General features: G+C 48.8%; 1 protein-coding gene and 1 pseudogene across 1 annotated transcript in view; both read left to right on the top strand.

Annotated features, from left to right (window-relative positions):
* Positions 1-1560, top strand: part of LOC104994123 (2-acylglycerol O-acyltransferase 2-like) — a 15146-nt gene extending 13586 nt beyond the window's left edge. The window contains exons 6-7 of the mRNA XM_010847586.1: positions 1-44; positions 1406-1560. The exon at positions 1-44 is cut by the window's left edge and continues 27 nt beyond it. Of these exons, the coding sequence (XP_010845888.1) occupies positions 1-44; positions 1406-1560 (199 nt within the window). The remainder of the gene's footprint in view (positions 45-1405) is intronic.
* Positions 1561-5052: 3492 nt separating this feature from the next.
* LOC104994122 lies at positions 5053-20102 on the top strand (annotated as a pseudogene).
* Positions 20103-25569: the final 5467 nt, after the last annotated feature.

Here is a 25569-nt window from a genome sequence, read left to right as displayed (position 1 = left end):
CAGCTTTGGTCTTATGCCCTACCGCCGGCCCATCACCACTGTGGGTGAGCCTAGACCCGGGCTGAGAGCGGGGAAAGGGCTACAGAGCAAAAGGTGGGCTTATGCTGCAAGGGAATATGGACATAGACCAGTACACACTTGACTTTGTGGAGCACACTTTCTAGAGTGTTAAACAGATACACAGGCAAGTAACCCTGATGAAGGCAGTCTAGAATGAGCAGAGTAACAGGGGCATGAAGACCAGTAGCCACTACTGATCACTGAGCCCCTGCAGTGTGTAAGGCACTGCACTGGCTCCTCACATGCAGCAGCTCAGTTTTCACACAACTTTTGAAGTGGGACACTCATCTCCATTTTATTGATTGCAACTTGAGACATAGAGAAGATAAATCACTTCCAAAAGATCACCCTGGCCTTTGTAATAAAGTAGAGGTTTGATCAGGGTGTTTGACTTCTTATTGCACCAGAGAAGGAGAGTTTAATTCTGACCACAGGGTCTTATAAGGCTTATTGGAGAAGGTGAATACTAGGGAAGGGCATTCCAAGTCTGTTAGAATTATGTGTAAAGTAGCAGTTAGCAAGCTATGAAAGAGCGTCTGAGGAATTTTTCTGTAAAAAATGGGCATGGACTTAACACCATCTTTTCAGCTATTTGATCATCTCATTTGCTTTCTTCCTGAACTCCAACTAGGTTCCAATGGCAAAGGTGTGTTCTTCTGCACTTACCCAGCCATTTCTTGAGTACAGGCAACCCCTCTACCAAACTTTCTTTGTGTTGTGTGGTAATATTCTCATGAACGTTTATAGTGTTGCTGCCTCCAGACCATTCCCAAGAGAATAAGACATGACAGCTGCTTTCTGAGCCAAGTAGAGCCAGAGGGAGGAGGTTGATAGGACCTCCCATGTCCTCTCTGGAACAGGGCACTGCAGGCCAGCATGGAGGGAGGGGGGAAGAAGGACGACGTGGGCCACCTCCTCCCAGCCATACAGGCACTTCCGACATGGCATCTGAGACTCCCAGACCCACCTGTTCCTGAGGCTAAGAGCACATCCCCAGAGCTACATACAACCTGGCACTGATTGCTCCTGGCTATGTGACCTTGAACAAGTTACTTAACCTCCCTGAGCCTCATTGCCTGAAAGGAATAATAGCAGGTTCTATCACCATAGGATTGGTAGGATGATATAGGAGATATGACATACAAATGCCAGCTGGTGGTATTGTTAACATATCAGAATCTTGGAGTTGCCTTAACATTTTTGAATCTATGACCCAAAATAGAATTGAAAGGGAGGGGGAAAGAGTGCATACTTGCTCAGATGACCATACTAGTGGGAACCCCGAGGGTCCCTGTGCCTTCAGGGGTTCCTGCTCTGGGCCACCAATCACATCTGTGTCTTGCAGTGGGGAAGCCCATCGAGGTGCAGAAGACACCTCATCCCTCCCAGGAGGAGGTGGACAGGCTGCACCAGCGCTACATGAAGGAGCTGGAAAACCTCTTCGAAGCCCACAAGCTCAAGTACAACGTCCCCAGAGACCAACACTTGGAGTTCTACTGAGCGCCTCCCCAGAGAAGGGGCTGCCTCAAAGGGCAGGGCTGGCATTAGGGAGGATGTCGATCCCAGAAGGCTTCCTGGAGATGTCTGTTGAAGTCATCTCCAGAGCCTTCACTGACTTGCATCTCCACCCCATGCCAGGCCCTGGGTCATAGCTAGCTTCTGGCAGAGGAGACCAGACTCTGGCATCAGTGATTTGCTCTCCTGTTATGACTCTTCTGCAAGGAACCCTCTCCTTGATCTGCCCACCTGAGAAGTGGAAGAGGTGCTTGGAGAGAATTATGTCTGTGTCTCTGTCCTCTGTGGCCCTGTCACTCAATGGGCAGGACAAGGGCAGCTCTAGTTATCAGGTTTCTCTTCCTCTGCCTTGAGTGACAGCACAGAGGCAGCCACAAGCTGCAGCCCTTTCTCCTACAAGCTCCATCATCCTGCATCCTGCCTGTCCCATCTCCTCCCTTCCTGAGCTGGAAAGGAGGACGAAGCCACAACCCCTGACTCATCCTGGCACCTTTGAGTTTCTGAGTCATCTGAGCCCTGCACTGGCAGCCAGAGGGGCCCACGAGATGGGGTAGGAGACTTCAGCTGTCACTGGCTGAATGCCCAAGGGCAGACCTCTTCACCCTCCCTCTGAGTCTCAATTTCTCTGAGGGACTAAGGTGATCTCTGACCTCAGCTCTGATGTCACACGAGCTGAGAGCTCCATGATGTAGCCCCTGCTCCTCCTCTGTAACTTCAGCCTTGACCTTGATACAGAAGGGAGCTCCATAAATGTCAATTCATCAATGAAAGAATTCTGTTTCAGCCTTCTCTTCCTCCACCTTTCTCCCCAGCTGGGAGCCTCCCATATAATCCCAGCCTAGCCCTGCAGCCCTGCTGCTCTGTGGCCCCTTCCCGGATGGTGGATCCAATGGGCCAGAGAATCGCATGTTACTCCTTCCTCCCTGACCAGTCAGCTCCAACTTACACCTCTGCCCTGTTCTGTGGGAGACAAGGGGGAGGCTATGTGCAGACACAGGGCAGACCAGCCAGAGAAGGAACATGAGGAGTGAATGGTCAGTGTCTGCAAGCAGGGCAGATGGGGACAAGCCTCTTATGAGAAGAATTCTGGGTCACTGGGTCTGTGACACATGTCATGAATGAGGGACAGGATGGCAGCACAGGGGCTATACTGTAAACCCTCACACCTGTTGCGGGAAAATAGCTTTTCTTCCTCCAGAAGCTAATCAACCAATAATTATAAATGTGGGGCATTTCAAGAATGTAAATTTGAGTCTAAATCTGGCTCAACCCTTTTCAGTGGCTCTGGGCAAGTCACATCCCCTCCAAACCTCAGTTTTGCTATCAGAGAAACAAGTATCACAACATGCACCTTGCATCTTGGAGTGAAATAGATATAATGTGATAATTAGCCATTCGGCGGAGAAGGCAATGGCACCCCACTCCAGTACTTTTGCCTGGAAACTCCCATGGACAGAGGAGCCTGGTAGGCTGCAGTCCATGGGGTCGCCAAGAGTCGGACACGACTGAGCGACTTCACTTTCACTTTTCACTTTCATGCGTCGGAGAAGGAAATGGCAACCCACTCCAGTGTTCTTGCCTGGAGAATCCCAGGGATGGGGGAGCCTGGTGGGCTGTCATCTATGGGGTCACACAGAGTTGGACACGACTGAAGCGACTTAGCAGCAGCAGCAGCCATTCTGCATCTTGTGAGGAATGGTCATAAATGTGCCCAACCTCTCACGATGGCCTGTTTTAACTGATGACATGAGTGCTCTAGGGCCCCAAGAGAGCAGGGGAATCAAGAGCAGTGGGATTGAGAAGGGGAAGTGATAGCTTCCACCCAGGAAGAGGGAGATAGTGGCAGGTGGGCGGGGCAATGAAGGAAGGCCAGGTTTCTCACAGAGAGAAGCTCCCATCCCCTGCAGGTTTCCTTTGCTGGCAATGAACCACTGCAGACCTTAGTGTCTGAAGGCAGCAAGGATTTATTAGGTCCACACTTTTGTGGGCATCTGGGTGGTCCTCCTAGGAGTTCCTGCCCTCCCACTTGCTTTGTCCTAGGACCTGCTGATCTCTTTCTCAGGATGCTCTGTCTCCTCAATTTAGTCAATCAAGGTAATCACCTTTGTCACATCAGCTCTGTCCCTCCCTCCATCCTGAATCCCTCCCTTTCAACTCATTGTCCTGATCACTGTCAGCTACTCACGTTGTGGGTTAGCTTAGGGTGAAAGGGCCATAAGCATTAATGGATGAGTCAACCATGTCCCAACCGGGCTGGGAGCGACTGAGGGCTCCTGCTCAGTTCACTCATGAGGAGGTAGCCGACCTGTTCTACTGTAGAGGGATAGTCTCAGAGCCTTGAGTAGGGCTGGACAACACACTCCCAAGCTCACCCACGAAACTTCTGGCAGAAAGCTTTAGAGCCCTCTTGTGGGCTTGTCCACTAGCCTGGCCATTGCCACTTACCAGACTTCTCCAGAGTAAGCCAGTCACGAAAGAAAGAGAGAGACTGAGACAGAGACAGAGAGAGACAGACAGAGAGGTGGAGAGAGAGCCATTTATCTTCTGCTACCTAAACGCTGAGTCACTCACCATCAATTCTGCCTTATTCTATCAGTTGGATGCAAGGCCCTAAGTCCAAGTCACACTCAGTAGGAGGATGTGACACCTGGAGGTGATCGCTGGAGGCATCTTGCAGGTGCTTCCACAGCGACAGCCTATGAGCCCTCAGAGACTGAACTTGGCAACCCCTGTGCTGTGGATGCTGCAGGAGGCAGTCTACCTGGAGGACACAGGCTGAGATGCCCACACAGCAGGGCCCCAGGTGGGGCAAAGGTGTGAGCCCAGGTCAGAGTTGGGAATCATGGCTGTGAGCCCAGGCCTCGCTGGGATGGAGTACAAGGTGCCATTAGACTGAGGGCAACTGGATGGGGGATAGGGGGTGAGAAGAGACTGGTAGAGCCAGAGGGAAAGGGATCCCCTTCATTTACCACAACCTTGGAGCCACACAAAGAGGGAGCAGAAGGCATGGTCTTAGAGGAGGGCTGCCTAGATATGTTCCTGAATAGGAATATTTTCTCTGGACTTTGTGTGACTGGAAGTGCCCTTTTGTGTGTTAAGGACTGATACTGGGCTGTTTGTTAAGCAGTTGAGCTCCCCATGAATACAGAGAGCCAGAAGCTGCACAGCAAGGGTCCAATACCACACAGTACCTGCTCCCTGACACCCTCTCAGGGCCCCAGCCTGCCCAAAGGGACTTGCCCTTGTGAGAAGATCTCCCACCAGCACACAGGCTGACTCACACAGCCCGAGGAGCTCAGGAGCTGTCAGATGTGGTAGAGAGACTCAGAGCCTGTCAGGGTTGGACAGAGCTAGGGTCTCCTCCTGAAATCAGGCTGCCCTTTGACCTGGAACAAGTTTTCAGACATCATTTCTCACAAAAGATAAAGGGCCTACTGGGACCTAGCCTGGTGATGACAAGGGCCTAGCCTAGCCAGAATGCTGGATGGTGACAACAAGTGGGACAGAGGTCAGCAGCACAGCTCTGCCAGCAGCCACGTGGTCCAGCCAAGCCTCACCCTCTCAGGGGAATTGGGCTTTGCTAGGGATCAGGAGGAGGCAGAGATGGAAACATGGGAGCTGCTGAGGGAGTAAAGGAGGGAGAGGACAGAGCACATGTTGGTGAGACTTCCTGGTGAAGGTCAGGGTCAAGGTGAGGTTTAGGGAACAAGAGGCTGAGGTTTATGCCATTGTGCAGCAAAGTTCTATTGAGATAGAGGGGGGCAGGGCAGACAGCGACCCTGAGGATGCCTGGCCTTCTGTCTGGGGGGCTATTGTCAGGTTCAGGGGTTAGGAATTGACTCCCACCCCCCAGGTAGGGAGGAGCCCTGGGAGGTGCTTGAGCTGGAGCGGGTCACGGACCAGATGGAGAGGCAGTGGATGCCTCAGGCTGGGCTGAGCATCTGTCTTAGTGACCCTGCAGCAGGGCAGAGTCAGCTCCCTGAGCCACTATCTAAGAACCCGCTACATGCTGGGCTCTGGATGGATGCTACACACACAGTATCTCAGTGTAACTGACAGTGACCTCTTCATGCAGATGAAGTTCATGTCTAGAATCCTGGTCCCAGTGTGAAAGCTGCCTGCGCAGGCATCCTGCTCTCACCTTGCCTACTGTGGCCTCAAATTCGGGAGAGCTGTACATTGAAAACAGCAATGGCACCAGCTGTAGCCACGGGCTAAATGAGGCTAAATCCCTAAATGAGGGCACAACCAATGCCAGCTCTTCCGTATCCCTTCTGTTTGTAAATGCCTGGAGATGGATTTAAAAGACCTGAGAAGGTTTGTGTCAATCATAAACTTAGTTTGGACTTTTCTTAGATTTATGTCTTCCCCTCACTGTCTGCCAGAGAGCTAACCTGAACGTTTCCTTCTTCAACAAGTTGAACAGGTGCCACGAAAGTCATGTTATATCCCCAGTGAGAGAATGGATAGAAATAGATGGGCACAAAAATTCCTTCTCTCAGCTATTTCAAAAGGGGCCCTGAATAGAACAAAACACCATCAAACGCTGGTCTTATCAGTAAATATCAGTTTGAAGGATCAAAAGGGCCACCTCCCTCAAATAGTGTTAAAACTGTCGGATGATCTTGTTGGAGTTGCCCTAGTTAGTGGGCATATCACCTCAACATGCTGTGGCACAGGTCCAGATTTTTGTACTATTTCTTTTTCCTAACCCACCATCAACTTCTCTTTGTCGTTGTTTAGTCCCTAAGTCATGTCCAACTCTTTGCAATGTAGCCCACCAGGCTCCTTTGTCCATGGGATCCCCCAGGCCGAGATACTGCACTTGGTTGCCATTTCCTTCTGCAGAGGATCTTCTTGACCCAGGGATCAATCTTGTGTCTTCTGCATTGGCCAGTGGAATATTTACCCCTGAGCCATCAGGAAGCCATCTATTTGTAAAATACAACATAAATTACCCAGAAATGAAGAAAACAAAGAAGACGAGTTCAATCCAGTTTTAATTTATTAGTTTAATTACACATAGAACTACTGTGCCACATTGCTCTAAGGTTTCTGAGCAGTCCTCTCCAGCTCTGTACTTACCTTGTCAGGAACCAGTAACAGGCAGCTGGTGGACACAGGCAGGTCCTCAGACCACACAGGAGCCGCGCTGCCCCAGGAAGTATGGTGCTGCCTGGCTGTTGGCCTGTAAGGGGCTTGTGAGGTGGGGGGCACAGAAACCCCGGTGGACTGCTGAGCACTGTACATGGGTCACTAGGGGCTGTATCTCAGCCCCTGATACCTGGTAGGATGAGGGGCTCTGGGAAGGGAAGGACTTTTCTGAAGTACCACAGCTGCCAAGTGGCCAATGCAGGACTGGTCTCAGCTCTCAACAGGGCTCTTCCAACCTGCCTTGAGGGAGGACCCTGGAAAATGCCTCCCAGATGCACCTTCAAGGAAGGAGGGGTGGTTCGAGCTGCAGAGCTGCCTGCACAGGGGCAGCTGATCCTAAGACAGACCCAGGCAGGATGTCAGCCTCGGCCACTTCAGCCCAATTCAGGGCCGCTCTGATGGGCCATTCTGGTTTGCCCTTGCCCTCTGCCCAATTCCACTGTCTTCCTTCCTCATAAACTTTTCACACAGAGGGAATGCAATGAATAAAGTCATGGTCACCATTTGTGATGTTAAATGGAAATCAAGACCCCCAACTTGATATCTGTCTAACACCAGGAAATAAGATGTCTGAATTTACCAAGGAGGAGACATGATCTGCATCCATGGGACACTGATATATTCTGGGTGAGATGTATATTGGTGCTGCTGTTTTGGGAAAGCCTGATACCACTACTCTGTAGCTTGTGCAGTCATGTAGCCTTAGACCCGGCTGTCCCTCTGGCTGTTGAGACTGTGGCAGGGAGAAAGGACACAGAGGCTTAGACCGGTGAGATAATCAGCGATAATCAGAGAGGCTGGCTGTGGGGGTGGGAAGCAGCTTTCCCGTGCAAGAAATACTTAAATCAACAAAGACTAGAACACGAACTTATCATAAAATGATATTCAATTGAACAGTGAACATTTCTTTTTCACAGAAACTTTTTAATGCTCAACACTAGGCACTATGCATGGGAACAGTATGTTTATTAAGTCCAAGAGAAAAGATAATTCACTGACAGAATGAAACAGTCAAATATATTCTTTTAAAATTTAGAAGTACTTTAATTGTAGACAGATTCAGGTAGAGCAGAATTCTAATCCAGATCCTCCCAAATTAAGTTCCTGTCTTTCAGAGAAGTCTCTTCTTGACAGAATTGCTTTTCCTGTAATCTTAGTAGGTTCTGGAGTGACTCGCTACAGTGTTCGCTCAACCCCAACAATCACCCACAACCAGCTAAGTGGACAACCATACCACGAAGCCTCCAGGGTCACTTTACACCTGTGCAGGGAACCTCTCAACACATGATTTCTGATTGTAACGAGACAGCTATCACTGAGAAGGGCAGCAATTTCATCAGACACTGACTGAAGCTTATTTGGGAGAATGGTGGTCTTCCTGAGAGAACTGATCCATAGCCTCTCTACTCATAGGTCTTTTTCTTCTATTCTGAAGATGTGTATTTTCCAGTCCATATAGTAACTTCAAACTTGGCCTGAAGCTGATGAAGGAACAACCTGTTGGATAATCCCCAGCAGAGAGCCAAGGATGGAGGCTGCCATGTTGTCCCGGCCCATCAAATATTTTTAAATGTTCTCAACCTCCGTTAAGCACTAAGAAACCACTGTTAAACCCAGTGAAGTACACGAGGAACCCCAGACAGAGCACTGAAAGTGCAGAGTCCTAACCAGTTGACTACCAGCGTAATTTATAATGACCTTGGAAAACTCTATGGCTATGTGGAGACTGCAGCAAGGGCAGGTGAGAGGAAGTCAAGTTCAGTTTTAGACAGGTTGTGCTGGAGGTGCTGAGGAGACTAGCAGAGAGGATGTCAAGTACCCACCTACAAAGTTAAGTCTGGAGCCCGGGGGAGGTCAGGCTGGAGAAGCAGTTTGAAAGATTCCAAGGCCATGAACCTGGATAAGGTCTCTGCGGGAGAGAGGGTGGAGAGAAGAGGGAAGGTCCAGGGACTGAGGGGGCAGGAGGACCCTCAAACACTTAGTCTGATGAAGGATAAGAGCCACCATGGAGACCCACGAGTAGCCAGAGGGGCAGGAGGCAAACCAGGAGAGGGTGGTGCCCACAGGCTAAGTGGTTTCAAGGAGGAGGGAGGGAACAGCTGTGTCTGAGGCTGCTGAGAGGTCAAGATGAGAGCTGAGCATTAACCACTGGATTCAGCAGTGTGGAGGCCACTGGTGAACTTGTCAAGGGCAGTTCCACAGGACAGTGATGTCTGAAGTCTGGAGGAGGGAGGACAGAATGGGAGGGGAGGGTGTTTAATGCAGATGGCTCTTTCTTGAGCTGTGCTGTGCAGGTGAGCTGAGGAACAGGGCAGGAGATGGAGGAGACGGTGGGGCTGATGGATATTTATATGGGAGCTGGTATTGCTTATTTGTAAAGGGAACAGTGGACCTGGCACGTGAAAGGAGACAATTATTGCAGCCAAGTAGTTCTGTAAGTGAAGGGAGGGCAGGATTGCGCTATACTTGCTGCTTCACTTGCTAAGTAATGGGCAAGATTTGAGCAAAGATGATCTGGCAGATAATGTATTGCCTGAGGAGTAAACTGTACTTCTCTTCTCCCATATTCAGCTAGGTTCCAACCAGGTGCTTTTAAAGATTTCTCCTAAGAATCTTGTTCCTGCAATGACACCTTACGGCTGGCTAGTAACCCACCCGCATCCCCTACGAGTGCTTAGAAAACTGCTGGCAGCAATGAACCAGAGGTGTCTCAGACCACAGCAGAGCTCAGAGAAGCTTCCTGAGACAGCAGGTCAAACAGCACGGTGGAGTTCGCCCCCTTGTTTGTGCCTTGGGGACGCAGGCTGCAAACATTCGCGGTCCTGTAGCGGGTCAGCTGTTTCCTGGCCGTGGGTAAGGCGAGCTGGTTTGGAAACTGGTAACCTTGAGCACCCGTCACTTCGGTGCACACAGTGCATTGATGGGAAGAAAATACAGATCCTAAACTGTTTGCTGGCTCAGCATCCTGCTCAGATGGCCATTGAGAGCTTTGCCAGAAGGAGTGTGTATGGTTACCTGTGCCCACCCCTAGCCCAGCCTGGTCCCTGGGACCATTAGGAACAGCACAGGGAGGTCTAGTAGCCCTGAGCCTGGAGCTACAGTGAGGGCAGCTGAGAGATGGAAGATGAGTCCACCAGTGTTAGAAATAAGAGATTGTACTTTGTCCCTTATCCTGAGGGCAAAGGGCAGCCCCAGGGGGGCTTTACATACTGGAATGATGTGGTCCAATCTGTGTGTGACAGGCTGCAATTGAGGAATCTCAATTGTGTTGTGGTGACTGGGGGAGGCAGATGACAGGGAGAAGTTGTTACTAAATCAGATTTGGGCCTGCTTTCCTGAGCACAGTAAAGCTCATATACTGATACTTGGTTGAGACAAAAATTTTTAGAAAGTGCAGTGTTTATTGCAGGAGCCAAGAGAGGAGTCTGAGTATGTATGGCTCAAAATTACAGAAACGCTGCCCGCCCCCCATGAATTTCAGGGAATGGTGTCTAGATACTGGATGAGGTAGAGATTCTGGGCACATGACCAGCTCCTAGACAACTGTCTGATTGTTTGGTGGTGAGGTAACTGGGAGCTAACATCACCAACCTTCTGGTTTCCCCCGGTCTGGGGTCTACAGGCTGGTGAGCAACTTCCTCTACCTGGTGGGGGTTCAGTATCTGCAAAACAGCTCAAAGATGAGGTTCAGAATGTTATCTATAGCCCTTGAGGAGTTACTAAAATTTCTTGATTTATTGAATAAGTAAAACTATTATTATTAATATTTTCTCTTAACTGTTTTCCTTTCTTTCTGTGTTTATCATTTCTCTGGTTCATTTGATCCTTTAGAAATTGGAGAAAGCTTATGAGGCCACAGTATTTCTACAAATAAAGGGCAGACTGAGGATATGAGAGGTCTTTTCTAGGAAGGCTGCATAGGCCCTGCTCAGGTACAAGGTCACGGTTTGCAACAGGGGTCACAACGCAGGTCTGTGGGCCACATACAGCCCCCTGACTCTTTCTGTATTTCTACAGCCCAAAAGCCAAGAATGGTTTTTACAGTTTAAATGCTTGAAATGATTTTGTATCTATGCAATATCCTCCTAGTTGCCTCTTGAGCCTCACATTCTGAATTATGGCTCTGAATTCTGAAAAGATTCCTTACCCTGATCTAGGGAGGCTAGCGGTAGGTAGAGGGATGGGACCGCTTTTCAAAGATACTTAAGAGATTGTCCATGGGCAAAATGTACAGACTGGCAAGAAAGTAAGGGCTTGCCGTGGGCCATACATGCTGTACATGTAGTGAACCATGTAGTGGCCATACAGCAGGCATCTGGGGGAGGGGCAAAGAAGTGACCAGAAAGTTCAACAGGGACCCGTCACCACGGACTCAGGTCCCAGACAAATACTTTCTAGTGGGTTACTTGTTTACTCTGTTCTTTTTTCTTTAATTCACACACTTACACAGAAAGGTAAGCTCCTTTCAAACAGGTGGTCTTGTTCTCGTCTGCATCTCTAGCTCCTTGAAGAGTTGATGTTGGTATATGTTTGTTAAATGAAAGAATGTTGGGAGCATAATGGAGCCAAAATAGTAGAATTGAATGCCAGGTCCCATCCTCCTAGCTTTCTGGATGACCTAGCCAACCTGGCTACACTCTCCAGGTCTCGGTAAAATGGGGTTTTGCATTTTTCTTTCTGAGTGTTATAAGGGGAAAGAAGGGATCTTCCTTTCTCAGGGACTGGAAATACTCCCAAGTTTGGCATTGCCTGCTGACAGGAGCTAAAAGGTGAGCCCAGGGTGCAGTATACTGTGGGGTGAGGAGAATTCTTTTGGTCAAGTGGAAATGCAAGCATTTAAAAAATCTTTTATTTTATTTTTCTGAGTGAAAAATGAATCCATGCTATTGTTACTCATTCAAAGAGAATACGTATTCTAAAAATGAATCCAGGGAAAAGTGAATCCTACCCCGCAGGGAGCCACTATGAACAACTTGGGTTTTATTCTCTAGACCGGATATGGGAGTTCTCATTTCATGGGTACAGAGGTTCAGTTTGGGAAGATGAAAAGAGTTCCAGAGATGAAGGATGGTGATTATTACACAGCAATATGATGAATTAATGCCATCGACAATACACTAAAAATCATTTCAGGTATATGCCCAAGAGTAGGAATGCTGGGTTTTACGGTAGCTCTATTTTTGGTTTCATAAGGTATCTCCATTTAGTTCTCTATAGTGTCTTTGTCAAGAAAACCATAATATGAAAAGATCCATGCATCCCAATGTTCATTGTAGCCCTATTTATAATAACTAATACATGGAAACAATCTAAATGTCCAATGACAGAGGAATGGATATAAATGGAATGTTTACTCAGTCATTAAAAAGAACAAATGATGCCATTGTAACCATATGGATGGACCTAGAAATTGTCATGGTGAATGAAGTAAGTCAGACACAGAAACAGAAATATTGTATGATATCACTTATGTGCAATATCAAAAAAGGGTACAAATAAATGTATTTATTTATATAGCATGTGGACATTGAAACAAATTTATGGTTACCAGAGGACCAGGAAGGAAGGAAAAACTGGGGGGTTTGGATTGACATATACACGCTACTTCTTGCCTGGAAAATTCCGTGGACAGAGGAGCCTTGTAGGCTACAGTCCATGGGCTTGCAAAGAGTCGGACACAACTGAGCGACTTCACTTCATACACACTACTATCATAAAATAGATAACTAATAAAAATCTCTAGAGAGCATAGGAAACTCCACTCAAGATGCTGTAATGGTTTATATGGAAAAAGAACCAAAAAAAAGTGTGGATATATGTATATGTATAACTCATTTAATTTCCTGTACACCTGAAATGAACATAATATTGTGAATTAACTATAATATAAATTTATAAAAGATAATAAAATTAAAAAATTATTTTGATACATGTTATGTTTAACATAGGTTTTACTGCCATAAAACTTGAAAAGACAATACAAAGAGCATCAAACACAGCACTGAAATCAGCACTCTGAGGGCAGGTACATCTGTGCGTTGTTCATGGTTGTAGCACCAGCACCTGGCGCGTTGCGTGTGCTCTGAATAAAGTGAGCCTCCGTGAGCCCTAACCTACTTTGGCTTATGCATTTTATTACTATTCAGACTGGGTCAAAAGTCCCCTCCCCCGGGTAGTCAGCCATGAATGACAGGCCCAGTTTATCCAACTTTCAAATGCAATACAAGTAGAAGCTGACCTTTAAGAGTTTGAGCACATGGTTTCATGGAGGGGATGGAATGGAGAGGACACAATATTTTCTAAGAATAAAGGCCATTGGCATCAGATTAAAGACAGCCCTACAGACCACCTGAACCTGAGTCAAAGCCGGGATTAGCCTGGGAAAAGGAACTCAGAATCCTAAGACTGGGAGGAGTTGCTCATTGAGCCTGTCCTAGCCCTTCTGCATTCCTGACGGACAGGCCAGGCATAGATTGCCCTCTTCCTTCCTCCCTTCTTCAGCAGGAAATGGCCTGGCAGCAGAGCAAAGAACTGAACAAAAGCTAAAGAGCTCAGGGAGTTGTGTCCACACTGAGCAGCTTGGCATGGCCAGAACAAGAGGTGCATGTGGTAAGTGAGGCTGGAGCAAGAGGGACATCAAGTTAGCAGTGGGGAGGTTGAAGTCAGGCTAAGCTGTTTGAGCTGAGCCTCAAGGTTATGAGAAGTCATGTGGGGACTTCAGCTAAAGGGGAGACATATCTATGGAATATAGGATTTATCTATGGAAAGATGGGCTGAGGTAAACAGGAGGTGGGCTAGGTAGAAAGCCTCTTCATTCATTGAATGCATACTAGAAAGATTTCATCCTGTCACATCTCTACCCAGCATTTATTGAGCACCTGGTGAATACAGACTATTGAATAGGGCAGAGATGGCAGTAGAGGGAGAAGACTGAAAGGAACGAGGTGTCTGGGAAAAAGTGTAGTGGGGAAAAAGTCAGTTTGAAGTTAGGTCTACCTGGCTTCAAACCCAATCTCCCAGTGTGACACAGGACAAGCTCATTTCTTCTTCCTTTAAGGCAGAGTAGGCTGACCCCTTCTTCTTGGGGCGAGGCCTGGACAGGACTGTGCTGCTAGTGCTGGGCAAATGGGGAGAGCTTGTGCTTCATACCTCTGATCACTAATGCTCCTGCCTCCCTCCCCAGGCGTTGTCTGCTATGTGGTCTTCATAGGCCTCCAGTTCACAAGATTCTGGATCTTCAGTATCCTGTATGCGATCTGGTGGTATGTGGATCGAGCCAAGCCTTGGCAGGGGGGCAGGCAGAGTGATGTACTAAGGCAGTGGGTCATATGGAGGTACATGAAGGACTATTTCCCCATCTCAGTGAATAATGGGGGAGGTTGTGTTGTGGCCAGGATGGAAGTCCCCAAGTGTCCATGGGAAAACGTGTTCCTGTGTGCAGTGAGCAGAATACTGGGCTGGGAGGCAGGAGACAGACTTTTACCACTCTGTGACCTGAGAATAGTTGGTTTCTCTCTGGGTATGGTGTCCCATGTATAAAGATGCGGAGCAAATATTAGGATTGAGGTTTGAAAGAGATTTGGAGGTTCTGTGGGCCGTGTAGTATGGCACATATACATATCTTAGCACAGAGGTGTAAAGCCTTTAGTAGTGCAAGGCAGGGACAGGCCTTCATCTGGAGGCAGGCACTCTTCTGGATACAGAAGAGAAGCGTGTATAGAGTGTAACCTCTGAAGGTGAACATCATAGATTCTAATACAGGGTCTGCAACATGCCAGCTGTATGACCTTGGATGAGTTACACATGCTTGCTGAGCCTCGACGTCTTCATGTGTAAAGTAGAGATGCTGCCACATACCTCCTTGAGGTATGTGGATTCCATGACCAGCAGGTCATCCTGGGGCCTTCTAAGAACAACATCTGGCTCTCTTTTCACACCTGGAGCTGCTATCAATTGCACATCTGAAAGAAAAGTGGTGCTGAGTTGCTCTGTGCCTGTCTTATCTACGTCGATTCTGTCCCTCCTAACGCGCTATCTCCCCCAGAGTATTTCTCAACTTGGGCACTATTGATAATATTGTGAGAAACTGAACCTGATTTCCAGAAATTCCACGCGCACAGTGTTCAGAATTGTAGGCCACTGTAGTCCTGTGGCATCAACACCTGCAGATGGCGGGCAGTACCCCCAAGTGTCCAGTAGAGGCAGAGATGACGTGCACTTTGACCTCCCTGTCCTGGACTGAGGCCTGAAAGAGGGCTACGGTAGGCAGATTCTGGACTCTGTCACCCCTCAGGAGAACTTCCAAGTCATCCACACCCCTTTACAGAGCAGGCCGTGCAGGAATTTTAGCATGGCAGGAGGTAGGGCAGCCAGGGAGAGCCTGCCGTCTACTGAAAACAAGTGCACGACCTTAAAGCTGTGAGGGGTTTTGTCCTAAGATGTTACTGAGGACTGTAGTCAGCAGATAGCCTCTCAGCAACCTCGGAGGAGCTGTTCTGAAAGTAACGGAGGGGTCAGGACTTATGGGTTTCGCTGGGGGGAAAAAAAACCACCTATGTAGACAAACATCAAAATATTACTGCCAGTCACAAAAAGCAGACAGCTCAAGTTATTGATTTTCATGTTTTTCTGTATATGGGGAGATGCAAAATCTGGGCTCACTGCAATCATTCCTTTGATGTGCGTCCTCACTCACTGTGACCAGTATCCTTTTTTCCTCCATCCTGACTTCCTTTCAAGAACCATCGTCAGTGGCAGCTACAGTGGCTGCTGGCTTGAAGGCAGGAAAGCAACATTCCTTGTCTTAACCACTCTGCTGGGCCTACTCCACATCACAAACCTTTGCACTGTGATTCTATGAAATCACAGTGGAATTAGGAGAGTTTCTAGTGAAATTAGGAGACTATGTCTGAGCACTAGAACTTTCTAAACACAGCCTATGGGCTTCCTGAGGACCTAATGGTAGAGAATCAGGCAGTGTTTCCCCTAGGAGAAGCTGCCTCCACTTTATGCTGAAGATCAGTCCAGGATCTGGGTTTCTCTGTGAAGATTTCATTATCCCGGAGCAGCAGTGTCTACATAGACCAAGCCCTGAGCAGGGGTGCAGTGCTGTGGGCAGGCTGTGACCTGGTGTCAGGGAGTGCTGCAGACTTGGCAGGACACCTCCCTGACCCCTTTCCACTCACACTTGTGGGCCAGGACTTCATGTCCCTCCTCCTGGCCCCCACATCCCTGCACCCTGGAGTCTCTTACACTGAGTCACAGGGGCTCAGTGGTCAGCCCTGACCTGGGACAGAACTCCAGATGCCACAGCCCTTGGAGAGATGCTCACTCTGTCCTGCAATGGCTCCTTCATTCTGGGCGGGCTCTGCCTGGGATACGGTTTCCCTTCACGTAGGACAGGGGCTTGTGTCCCAGTCACCCTCCTAGGGGTTCTACCTCTGCCTTGGGCAGGGACCTTCCTTATCTGGTGGGCTGTTTTGGCTTCATCCATTCATGGGTCCGTTCTCTCCCTCTTCATCCAACGGTCTCCCAGAGCATCTCCTCTGCTCCAGGCCTGCACCAGGGACGAGTATCCTCAGATAGGCGTCTCTAATTTCAGGACACTCACATGGGGGTGTGACAGCACTTGGGGACACATAGAAGAGGTCAGCACAGACAGTTAGCAGAGACTGGGGAGGGCATGAGGTGCAGCCCCGATTCACCAGGCTGCTGTCCCTGCAGCTGGTCAAGACTGCCGACCTGGACCCCTCAAGGAACTACCTCGCTGGCTTCGACCCTCATGGGATCAGGGTGATTGGAGCTTTCACCAGCCTGTGCACTGAGGGCACTGGGTTCTCCTCAGTTTTCCTAGGCATCCGCTCACATCTGAGGATGCTAAACTTGTGGTTATGGGTCCCTGTCTTCAAGGGATTACATCACGTCCGTGGGTGAGTCTTCCCAAATCTAGCCAGCATGAGAAGGTGAGGGCTGGAGACATGGAGGAAGGATTTCAGGGAGGGCTTCTAAGATTTCTATACTTCTTGCAAGAGCATGTGCAGTGGAGAAGGAGGCTGGACACAAGAAAGCATTTCCCACATCTCTGTGCCCAGCAATGACCTTAGTGACGGATTGGGAAGAAGGGAATGATTTAGTCCCAGCCCTCAGGGAACTCCCAGCTGCGGGAGGAGGGTGAGTGGAGACCTGCCACACGTACCCCACGGTCTCTCCCTGTCACCCCAAACCTAACCACCTTCCTCTTTCCCCAGGGCTGGTCTCAGCAGACAAGGAGAGTGCTGCTCACATTCTGAGCAGGAAAGAAAGCATCAATCTGCTGTCCATCCTTGTTGGGGGCATCCAGGAGGCACTGAATGCCAGGCCTGGAGCCTACAAGCTGGTGCTGTGGAACTGCAAGGACTTCATCAGGCTTGACCTGATGCATGGGTATTGGGGAGAGGGCTCTGGGTTCAACTGGAGGTTGATAAGGATTGTGTTTTTGTGGGATACACCAGAGATTAAGGCAGATTCCATTTTGGCAGGTAGATTCCCAATCCATTGACATTGAAGAGTATATCTTGGTGATCAATGTTTTGTCTCATTTACAAATACCCGGAGAAGATTCTAGAAGGGAGTTTGGTGATTAAAGGGAATAAGTGTCAAAGGTCATATTGTTGAAAGCTTGCATTATATCTGACTCGAAGGGACTTGGACAATAAAGTTTGAGACATGGCTTAGAGGCTGTTCTCCTAAAGCATCTGTGAAGAATACAAGGAAGCTGGGGCAGAAGAGACTTTTCAGAAAATTTGCAGATATTTTCTATGTAGGAGGACTCTTTGCAGCATTCTGGACTCCCTGTCATGTTACAACAGCCTGACAGTGGCCCTGAGACAGGTCAGGTCCCAAGGCTGTGGCAGGTCTGGGACACACCCGAGGCCTCCTACTTTTGTCCCAGGGCTCTGTCCTCTGTTCCAGTTCCTGCTCACTACGTCCCTTCAGTAGGCTAGGGTACCAGATTGTGCTTTCTTGCCTCTCCACACATCCTCTCTCCTGTCTCCCTCTAGGGCAGATCTGGTGCCGATCTTCTCCTTTGGGGAGAATGACATATTTGACCAGGTTGAGAACTCTCCTGGTTTCTGGTTGCGGTGGTTTCAGGACTGACTTCACAAGAGCACTAGAGGCTCCATCCTGCTCTTCTATAGCTGTGGAGTCTTCCAGTGCAGCTTTGGTCTTATGCCCTGCCACTCACCCATCACCACTGTGGGTGAGCCTAGACCTGGGCTGGGAGGGGAAGGGCTATTGTGTAAGAGGCCTGGGCTTGTGCTGCAAGGAGACCTGGACATAGAGCAGTACACCCTTGACTTTGTGGAGCACAAGTTCTAGAGTGTGAAACAGACACACAGGCAAGTAACCCTCTGAAAGGCAGTCCAGAATGAGAAGAGTAACAGGGGCATGAAGACCAGTAGCCACTACCAATTACTGAGTCCCTGCAGTGTGTCAGGCACTGCACTGGCTCCTTACATGCAGCGGCTTAGTCTTCCCAACAACTTGTGAGGAGGGACTCTCATCCCCATTTTATTGATTGCAAACACAGACCCACAGAAGGTAAATCACTTCCAAGAGATCAGCCTGCCCTTGGTAACAAAATTGAGTTTGATAAGGGTATTTGCCTTTTTATTATGCAAGACAAATCTGACCACAGGGTCTAACGACAGTAATTGGAGAAGGTGGACAAGAGACCATGGCAGCTCTGTTAGATCTGTGTGTAAAGTAGCAATCAGCAGTCTCTGAAGGAGAGCCAGAGGGATTTCCTGGTAAATAATGGACATGGGCTTTAGTCCATAGACTTAGCACCATCTTTCAACTATTTGCTTTCTTCTTCAATTTCAACTAGGTTCCAAAGGCAGTACTAATAGAGCTGTTCATCTTCACTCACCCAGTCATTTCTTAGTTGAATACAAGCAAACCCCTCTACCAAACTTTCTTTGCATTATGGGGTGATGATGAAAGTGAAAGTGGAGAGTGAAAAAGTTGGCTTAAAGCTCAGCATTCAGAAAATGAAGATCATGGCATCCGGTCCCATCACTTCATGGGAAATAGATGGGGAAACAGTGGAAACAGTGTCAGACTTTATTTTGGGGGCTCCAAAATCACTGCAGATGGTGATTGCAGCCATGAAATTAAAAGACGCTTACTCCTTGGAAGGAAAGTTATGACCAACCTAGATAGCATATTCAAAAACAGAGACATTACTTTGCCAACAAAGGTTCGTCTAGTCAAGGCTATGGTTTTTCCTGTGGTCATGTATGGATGTGAGAGTTGGACTGTGAAGAAGGCTGAGTGCCAAAGAATTGATGCTTTTGAACTGCGGTGTTGGAGAAGACTCTTGAGAGTCCCTTGGACTGCAAGAAGATCCAACCAGTCCATTCTGAAGGAGATCAGCCCTGGGATTTCTTTGGGAGGAATGATGCTAAAACTGAAACTCCAGTACTTTGGCCAGCTCATGCGAAGAGTTGACTCATTGGAAAAGACTCTGATGCTGGGAGGGATTGGGGGCAGGAGGAGAAGGGGATGACAGAGGATGAGATGGCTGGATGGCATCACTGACTCGATGGACGTGAGTCTGAGTGAACTCCGGGAGTTGGTGATGGACAGGGAGGCCTGGCGTGCTGCGATTCATGGGGTCGCGAAGAGTCGGACATGACTGAGTGACTGAACTGAACTGATTCTCATGAATGTTTACAGTGCTGCTGCCTCAGGACGGTTCCCAACAGAAGAAGACATGGCAGCTGCTTTCTGATCCACCTCGTCCCACAGACACAGTCTCTTCCAATCATGGCATCTGAGACTCCCAGATCCACCTTTCCCTGAGGTTAAGAGCCCATCCTTAGGGCTTACACCCTGGTACTGATTTTTTCCTGGCTATGTGGCCTTGAACAAGTTATTTAACCTCCCTGGGGCTCATTTCCTCAGCAGTCAAACAAGAATAGAACCAAGTTATATCCCTACATAATTGTTAGGATAACATAAGAGATAATGCATAAAAATGCCTGCTGGCTGTGCTGTTGATATACAGATTGTTGAATTTGACCTAATATCTCAGAATCTATAACGCAAAATAGAATTGAACGGGAGGGATTTAGAGTGCTTATCTACTCAGATGACCACTGTAGTGGGAATACCAAGGTCCCTGCGCTTTCAGTGGTTCCTGCTCTGAGCCACCACTCACCTCTGAGTCTTGCAGTGGGGAAGCCCATCAAGGTGCAGAAGACACTGCATCCCTCTCAGGAGGAGGTGGACAGGCTGCACCATGCTACATGAAGGAGTTGGAAAATCTCTTCGAAACCCACAAGCTCAAGTACAACGTCCCCAGAGACCAACACTTGGAGATCTGCTAAACGCCACCGAGAGGAGAGGCTCCTCCAAAAGGCAGGGCTGGCATTAGGGAGGATGGAGGGAGGTGCTGTGGCCCCAGAAGGCTTCCTGCAGGTGTCTGTTGAACACATCTCCAGAACCTTCACTGACCCCATGCCAGTCCTTGGGTCACAGCTGGCTCCTGGGAGAGAAGACCAGACTCTGGCATCAGTGATTTGCTCTCCTGCTGTGACTCCTCTGTAATGGGTCCTCTTCGTGTCTGCCCACCTAAGAAATGGGAGAGATGCTGGGAGAGAATGATGTCTGTGTCTGTGTCCTTTGTGATCCTGTCACTCAATGAGCAGGACGAACAGCTGCTCCAGTGAGCAGGTTTCTCTTCCTCTGCCTTGAGTGACAGCGGAGAAGCCACCAGCAAGTACAAGGCTTTCTCCAGAAGCTCCTCCAGTCAAAACTTCCGGATTCAACCAGGCACTTTTGAGTTTCTGAGTCATCTGAGCCCTGGGCTGGCAGTCACAGAGGCCCACAGGTGGGGAAGGAGACTTCAGCTCTGTCACTGGCTAAAGGACCATGAGTATACCTCTTTAACCTTCTTCTAAGTCTCTGTTTTCCTGAGTGACTAAGGTGACCTCTGACCTCAGGTCTGATGCCACTTGAGTTGAGAGCTCCGTGAGTTAGCCCCTACATGCTTTGTAAATTCAGCCTCGAGCTTGACACAAAGGGAGGTCCATAAATGTCAGTTTACCAATGAAAGGATTCTGTTTCAGCCTTATTCTTTTCCTCCACCCTACTCCCCAACTGGGAACACTGGTCAAAGCCTCCCATTTAATCCCAGCCCGGCCCTGCAGCCCTGCTGCCATGGTTCCCCTTCCCACATGGTGGATCCAGAGGGCCACAGAATAGCGTATTGCCCCTTCCTCCATGACCAGTCAGCTCCAACTACCATCTCTGCCCTGTTCTGTGGGAGACAAGGGGGAGGCTATGTACAGACACAGGGCAGACTAGGGAGAGAAGGAACATGAGGAGTGAATGGTCAGTGTCTGCAAGCAGGGTAGATGAGGACATGCCTCTGGTGAGAGGTATTCTGGGCCAGTGGTTAGCAACACACATCATAAGGGAGGGGACAGGATGGGAGCATAGGGCCAGTATTGTGAGCCTAACAGCTATGTGCAAAAATAGCTTTTCTTCCAACAGAAGCTAATAACACCAATACGTATGAATGTGGTCCATCTCAAGATGCAAATATGCGTCCAAGCCTGACCTAACCCTTATCAGTGACCATGTGCAAGTCACATCCCCTCCAAACCTCACTTTTGTTATCAGAGAAAGAAGCATCACAAAGTGGACCTCAAATCTTAGGAGTGGAATAGAGTTAATGAAATAATTAACCATTCTACATCTTGTGAGGAAGGCTGGGAAAGTGAAAGGCACTCAGTCATGTCCAAATCACTGGGACCCCATGGACTGTAGCCTGTCAGGTTCCTCTGTCCATGGACTTCTCCAGGCCAGAATACTGGAGTGGGTAGCTGTTCCTTCTCCAGGGGATTGTACCAACCCAGGGAATGAACCCAGGTCTCCTCCATTGCTGGTGGATTCTTTACCATCTGAGCCACTAGGGAATGTTGGGGAGCAGGTGTAATTAGAAATCAGGTTGTATATGCTCACAGCATCTCATGATGGCCTGTTCTGACCTGATCAGGTGGGTGCGATAGATTCCCAAGAGAAGTGGGAATCAAGAGCAATAGGTTTGGGAGAGGGAATGATGGTTTCCACTGGGGAAGACCAAGGAGGTGGCAGGTGGGCACGACCATGAAGGCAAGGCAAGATTCGCCAAGGAGATAAATTTCTGCCCACTGCAATTTTCCATTCTTGGGTAATAAACTACTGCAGACCTTAGTGTCTGAACGCAGGAAGGAGTTACTATGCCTTCACTGTTGTGGGTGGCTGGGTGGTTCTATGAGTTCCTGCACGCTCACCTAGTGTGTTCTGGGACCTGCTGACCTCTTTCCTTAGATACCTCATCTCCTCCGATTGGTCAATGAATGTCACCTCCTTTATCACATCAGCTCCACACCCCTCTCAATCCCAATCCCTTGCCCTCCCAACTCACTCTCCTGATCACAGTCAGTTACTTCTGTTGTGGGCTTGCTTGGGGTGAAAGGCCATGAACACTAATAGATGAATGGACAATTATGTACCCTGGGCACTGGGAGCAACTGAGGCTTCCCACTCAGTTCATTCATGAGAAGGCGGGCAACCTGTTCTAGTGTGAGGGGACAAGAGCCTTGATTTGGGCTGGAGGGCCCACTCTCAAGCTCACTCACAAAAATTCTGGCAGAAGGCTTCAGAACCCTGCTTGTGGGCTTGTCAATTACCTGGTAGTTGCCACTCACCAGACTTCTCCAGAGCAAGCCTGTCATGAAGGAGAGACAGAGGGTGAGAGAAAGAGAGTTAGAGAGCACCACACACCGTCTACTACCTAACTTCTGAGTCACTTGCCATCAATTCTACCTTATTCTCTCAGTTGGATTCAAATTTAAGTCCAATGCACACTCAATAGGAGGATGTGACACCTGGAGGTGATGTCACTGGAGGCATCTTGCTGGCATTATCACAGTGATAACCCATGAGCCCTCAGAGACTAGATTAGGCAATTCCAATGCTGTGGGTGCTACTGGAGGCAGTCTGTCTGGAGGACAAAGGCTGAGATGTCCACACAGCAGAGCCCCATGTGGGGCAAAGTTGTGAGCACAGGTCAGAGGTAAGAATCACGGGAATTGTAAGAACCTGGGAATTCTGATCCCAGGCCTGGATGGGACACAGTACAAGGTGACAATCAGACTTAGGGCAGGTGGATGGGGGCTGGGGGATGGGGAGAGACTGGCAGGGCCAGAGGGAAGCAGATCCCCTCATTCACCACAACCTTGAGCCACACGAGGAGGAAGCAGACAGCGTGAACTCGGAGGAGTGCTGTCTAGTGGTGAGCCCACATAGTTATACCCACCCTGGAGTTCATGTGAACAAGGATGTGCTTTAATGTGCTAAGCACTGACACTAGGGTGTTCGTTCTGCAGTCAGCATCCCCATGGGTACAGAGAGCCAGGAGCTGCACAGCAAGGGGCCAACACTACACAGCACCTGCTCCCTGACATCCCTCTGTGTCCCCACACTGCCTGAAGGGACTTGTCCTCATAGGAAGATCTCCCACCAACACACAGGCTGACTCAGACAGTCCAAGGAGCACAGGAGCTGTCAGGTATGGAAGAGAGGCTCAGAGGCCCTCAGGGTTGGGCAGAGCTGGAGTCTCCTGAAATCAGGCTGCTGTTGACCTGGAACAAGTTCTCAGACATCATTACCCACAGGGCACAAAGGACCTGCTGGGGCCTAACCTGGTGACAGTACTGGATGGTAATGAAGTGATAGTTGACAAGGGGTCAGTCAGCACAGATCTGTCAGCAACCACGTGGGCTGGCCAAGCCTCACCCTCTCAGGTGGAATGGACTTTGCTAGGGTCAGAAGATGGGGGAGGTGGGAGTGTGGGAGTTGTGAGAGAGCAAAGGCAGAGAGGAGGGAGCGGTCAGAGGGCATGTGGGTGAGATCTCGTGGTAAGAGTCAGGGTCAAAGTGAGGTTTAAGAAATAGGAGGTCAAGGTTTAGGCCTTTGTGCAGCAAACACCTATGGAGATGGGATTGGGCAGTGCAGACAGGGTCCCTGAGAATTACTGCCTTCTGTCTGGAGGAGCTACTGTCCAGTCCAAAGGTTAGGAATTCATCCCCAGGTAGGGAGGAGGCCTCGGAAGTGCTTGAGCTGAAGCATGCCATGGACCAGATAGAAGGGCAGTGGATGCCTCAGGCTAGACTGAGCCTCTGTCTTAGTGACCCACAGCAGGGCAGAGTCAGCTTCCTGAGCAGCTTGCTAGTGAGCACCTACTCTGTGCTCACTCTGGGTGGATGCTGGGCAGGATCTCAGTGTAACTAACAGTGACCTCCTCATACAGATGAGGTTCACAACAGAGGTTAAAGACCTTTCTAGAATCCTGGTCCCATTATGAAACCTGTCTGCCCAGGTGTCCTGCTCTCACCTTGCCTTCTGTGTCCTCAATCTTGGCGGAATTATACACTAAAAACAGCAATGGAATCAGCTGGGTACACGCCCCACCCACCTGACCCCCCTGCTGGCTGCATGTCCCCTCACAACACTTATTCCCTCCCATCTTCACCTATAAATGCTTCATCCATAACTGAGGGTCCAATTAATGCCAGCTCTTCCTCATCTGTTCTTTTTATAAATGTTTGGAAATGGTTTTAAAAGACCTGAGAGGGTTTGTGTCAATCACCAACTAGGTATGGACTTTTTAAAAATTCCATGTCTTCCTCTCACTTCCTACCAGAGAGCTGATCTGAGCGTTTCCTTCTTCTACAAGTTGAATTGGTGCCACGTCTTTCAAGTTACATCCCTATCGAGAGCTTAGATACAAATAGATGGGCAGGAAGATTCCTTCTCTCAGCTATTTTATGAGGGGCCCTGAATCGAACAATAACAGCATCAAGCACTGGTCTTATCTGTTAATATCGGTGCTGCAGGATTAAAGGGGCCACCTCCCTCACAAGGTGTTAAAAATGTCAAATGTTCTTATTGTAGTTACCCTAGATTAGTGGGCCTCCCTTACAACTCAGCTGGCGAAGAATTCACCTGGAATGTGGGAGACATGGGTTCAATCCCTGGGTTGGGAATATCCCCCGGAGAAGGGAAGGCTACCCACTGCCATATTCTTGCCTGGAGAAGTCCATGGACTGTATAGTCCATGGGGTCACAAAGAGTCCACATTACTGAGCTATTTTCACTTCACTTGATTAGTGGGCAATATTACCTCAACATGTTATGTTAAAGGTTGAGATTTTTATATTATTTCTTTTTTCTAAGCTACAATGAACTACTCTGTTTTTAATTGCTTTTGTTGTTGATTTGGTAGTAAGTAGTGTCCAACTCTTTGCGATCCCATGAAGTGTAGCCCAGTAGGCTCTTCTGTCTATGGGATTTCACAGGAAAAATACTGAACTCAGTTGCCATTTTCTTCTCCAGGGGATCTTCCTGACCCAATGTTGATCCCGTGACCCCTGCATTGGCAGGCGGATTCTTTACCACTGAGCTACCAAAGAGGTCCATCCATTTGTAAAATACAATATAAATTACCAAAGAAATGAAGAAAACAAATTGTTCAGATCCAATTTTTAATTATTAGCTTCATACACCTAGAACTGCTTTGCCACATTGCTCTAAGGTTTCTGAGCAGTTACTGTCCACCCCTATACCTTGTCTGGAACCAGTAACAGGCAGGTCATGAACAAGGCAGGTCCTCAGACCACACAGGAGCCACACTGCCCCAGGATATAAAGTGCTCCCTGGTTCTTTACTTGTCAGGGGGTTGTGAAGTGAAGGGCAAAGAACCCTGGTGGACGGCTGAGCAGTGTACCTGGGCCAGTAGGGGCCCCC

The sequence above is a fragment of the Bison bison genome, unplaced genomic scaffold (assembly GCF_000754665.1).
Source record: "Bison bison bison isolate TAMUID 2011002044 unplaced genomic scaffold, Bison_UMD1.0 scf7180017864251, whole genome shotgun sequence".
Lineage (NCBI taxonomy): Eukaryota > Metazoa > Chordata > Mammalia > Artiodactyla > Bovidae > Bison > Bison bison.
This window is presented reverse-complemented; position numbering and strand designations above follow the sequence as displayed.